Source organism: Elephantulus edwardii, unplaced genomic scaffold, assembly GCF_000299155.1.
Source record: "Elephantulus edwardii isolate Elephantulus edwardi_28Jun2011 unplaced genomic scaffold, EleEdw1.0 scaffold00184, whole genome shotgun sequence".
Taxonomy (NCBI): domain Eukaryota; kingdom Metazoa; phylum Chordata; class Mammalia; order Macroscelidea; family Macroscelididae; genus Elephantulus; species Elephantulus edwardii.
In genome coordinates this window covers 2,700,551-2,703,619 of record NW_006399934.1, presented here as the reverse complement: position 1 = coordinate 2,703,619, position 3,069 = coordinate 2,700,551, and the positions used below count along the sequence as shown (strand labels likewise).

The following is a 3,069-nucleotide window of genomic DNA, read 5'->3' as shown; positions in this document are numbered from 1 at the left end:
AAAAGCAATCTATATTAAAGGCTGTCATTTGATCATCTTCAGAAATCACTTCAAGACTCCTTTACTTTCTATAAGCAAGGTTGTGTCATATGTGAAACAGAGGCTGTTAATGAGTCTTTCTCCAATGCTGATGCCACATTCTTCCCCACAAGGTTCAGCTTCTCCAATGATTTGCTATGTATAGGGATTGAACAAGTGTGGAGAAAGATTGATATTTCTCATTAATATTGATAATTAATATAATATCAAATACAAAATTACGTTTGGCAGCTCCAGGAAGAGTACAGTGGATCCAATAAAAAAGTGAAGTCAAAATGTGGATCTGAAAAAAAAAAAAATGTGGATCTGAATATCTCTGTGCTCAATAGTTTTATGTCCAATCTTCCTGCTGAACTCCACATCCTTACACACAACAGACAATGCAGAAGTTCAAATACTCCTGGATCTCAGTAAACTAACACTTTGAGGAGGCTGGCTGAATATTCAAAGACAGAATCATTAACAAAGACACAGTTTAGACTCAGAAATTAGCAGTACAGTATATGGTTTTTATTTTTCGATTTCAGGAAAGCACTACCATTGTCTGTTGCCAGTTCCAACTGTGGTCACCAGATGGAAACAGAGAACACAGTGCCACCAGCTCTGTCCCCTGAGTTGAGGGGAGAAGTGAGGAGGTTAGAAAGGTGGGTGTGGGGAGAAGCCTGGATGTGAGGTAGAAGTGCATGTTTAGGGAGCCGGAGGGAGAAGGAAGGAAAACACAAGGACTAAATAAGGATCTCAAGAAGGGATAGGAGACACTGAGCATGAGGAAAGGAAGTGAGGAATTGGGCCAAACTGGGTAAGGAGGTGACAGATTGTCAGGAGAACCTGTAGGGTAAAGGTGGGTTTGTGAGCAATCTGCCACAAGACTGGAGTACCTGGGAGCAGGAGTGCTCCCCTCTATCTGTACTCCTCCTGGGGTGGGTCAAGGTCTGGCTCCTCCAGAGGCTGGTCTACCTCGGGGGCAGGTGGCCAGGGATTTTCTGGAGGCTGGGTACCTGCTGCCCAGGGGTCATCAGGCCGAGGAGGCTGAGGGGGATTTGTTGTGGAAGGCTTAGGGGGCCAGACTCCAGTATCAGGAAGGTCTCTCCAGGGACGGTTGGGAACTGGAGATGGAGGATCTTCAAAGATAGGAGGTGCTCCTGGCCAGGGGTCACCAGGAACTGGGGGACCCTGAGGCCATGTTGGGTAGCTCTCCTCTTCGTGGGTCTCTGTAGGTGAAGGAGAGGGGTGGTCCCCGCTGCCTGAGATCCCTGTAGAAGAGGAAGGAGAGGTGAAGAGGATGAGGACCAGCTCCCCCTCAGCCCCTTAGCTACAATGCCAGGAATGTCAGCTCTGAGGGATAGACCTCCAGGGCTGCTGACCCCACACACAAACCCCAAAATCAACTCTCAAAAACTTGCTACATTTACAACATCTTAAAATGGCATGCAACCCCATCTTGATCTGAACCATTGGCTTGGCCAACTTTAAACTGTTCCCTCAAATAAGCCCCATCCACCCCTAAGCTGATCTACAGCCCGAAGTGTCCACACTTTGGCTTCCTGGGACACCTAGATCCCACTTCAATGACCTCCACCCTCCTGAGCTCAGACCCGGTGCCAATGACCAGCCCACAAGAATCCGATTTAAATCTTCACATGGAATTACCCCAGGACCAGCCAAAAAGAAACGTTGTCGACCATGAGCCCTGACCCTTTCAGTCAAATCCCCAGAATCTTCTTCACCCCATGTGCTCTATTCACCCCTTCTTTCTTACTTACTGGGCACTCTTACTGCTCTTGCTCTGACCACCTCCAGCACCCCACATTGTAGTCTGAGTCTCTACCCCTAGCTCACCTTGGGTGCACAGGCAAAGGACCAGGATCCCCAGGAGTTTCCAGCTAAGCATCGTGGCTGTCTCCTGACCCCCAAAGTCGGGGTGTCTGGCTGGCTGGGAACCCAGAGAGGCTTTATAGGGGAAGAGGGAGAGGAGGAGATGAGTGTCTGGGGAGGGGCTGGCCCAGTAACATAAGGACTCCCATCAGAACCTAACTGGTCAAACCCGTTTGGAAGGTCATGGCTAATAGGTAACCTCTGATGATGGTGGCGTCTCTCATTTTAGTACCCCAGCCCCAGGACCCAGTGACCCAGCTCTCCCTATCAGTGACCCAGACCCTCCCCTTGCTCCTTTCCTGCCTCTATCCACGCCTTGCAGCCGTCAAGACCCACCTGCCATTCCTATAATCAGAGATGTCTACCTTTCATCCCTCATGGCCACTGGAAGCCCAAGAATGGGAGCCAGCCACGCGTGGGGAAGCAGTCTAATTACAGGGCTAACTAACACGCAGGACGCACAGGACAGGGGGCCTTTGAATCCCTGGGTGCAGCTGGGGTACCTCAGCCAGTGGGGGAGCCTCCCATCCAACCCCACTCTCAATGTGAACACTTCCAGGCAGGCTTAGTTCTTCCCTGGACCACCCTGACTACTCAAGGCCGAGGTTTATGGCTCTTTAGGATCTGCCTTCTTCAGGCATCTGGTGTTCATGGGGCTTCCCCACAGGCACATGTGGGGAATTCCATGAAGGAGGTTCCTGAGGTGGCTGAAGACCAGGAAGGAAACGTGAGGACATCCTGTTCTCCACCCACAGTAGAACATCACTCACAGCCTGAGACTCAGGAAGAAGCTGCCGTGGCCTCTCCCTCCTCCCTCAGGACTCCTCTCTGCCCTGGTCCTCCTCCCCAGGTCTTCAGCTCCAGCATTCTCTACCTACTTTGTAGCCCCCACACCCTGATAAAGTGATGGATAGGTCTCTCAGGCTTCCCCTGAATTTGTTTCACAAAAACCTCTCTATCAGGGAGCTCTGGTAGCATAGTGGCAAGAAGCCCTGCAATCCCAAAGGTGTGTGGTTCAAATTCACCAGATGCTCTGCTGGAGAAGGAAGTGACAATCTCCTCCTATACCAGTCAGATCCAATTTGATGGTACACAAAAATAATAAAATTAAAAACAAAAAGAACCAAAAGCCTCTCTGCCAGCGAGTTCTGGTGG

The 3,069-nt window shown here is 50.2% G+C and overlaps 1 protein-coding gene across 1 annotated transcript; it reads right to left on the bottom strand.

Moving 5' to 3' along the window:
- Window positions 1-939: 939 nt before the first annotated feature.
- On the bottom strand, window positions 940-1,930 carry PSORS1C2 (psoriasis susceptibility 1 candidate 2). The gene is made up of 2 exons (XM_006896207.1): window positions 1,879-1,930; window positions 940-1,292 (listed from the first exon to the last, which is right to left on the bottom strand). The coding sequence occupies exons 1-2, from the start codon at window positions 1,928-1,930 to the stop codon at window positions 940-942; spliced, it is 405 nt and encodes a 134-aa protein (XP_006896269.1).
- Window positions 1,931-3,069: the final 1,139 nt, after the last annotated feature.

Coding starts and splice junctions, on each gene's coding strand:
- PSORS1C2 (XM_006896207.1), bottom strand. CDS start 1,930: ATGCTTAGCTGGAAACTCCTGGGGATCCTGGTCCTTTGCCTGTGCACC. Junction 1,293..1,878: donor CCTTTGCCTGTGCACCCAAG/GTGAGCTAGGGG, acceptor CCTCTTCTACAG/GGATCTCAGGCAGCGGGGAC.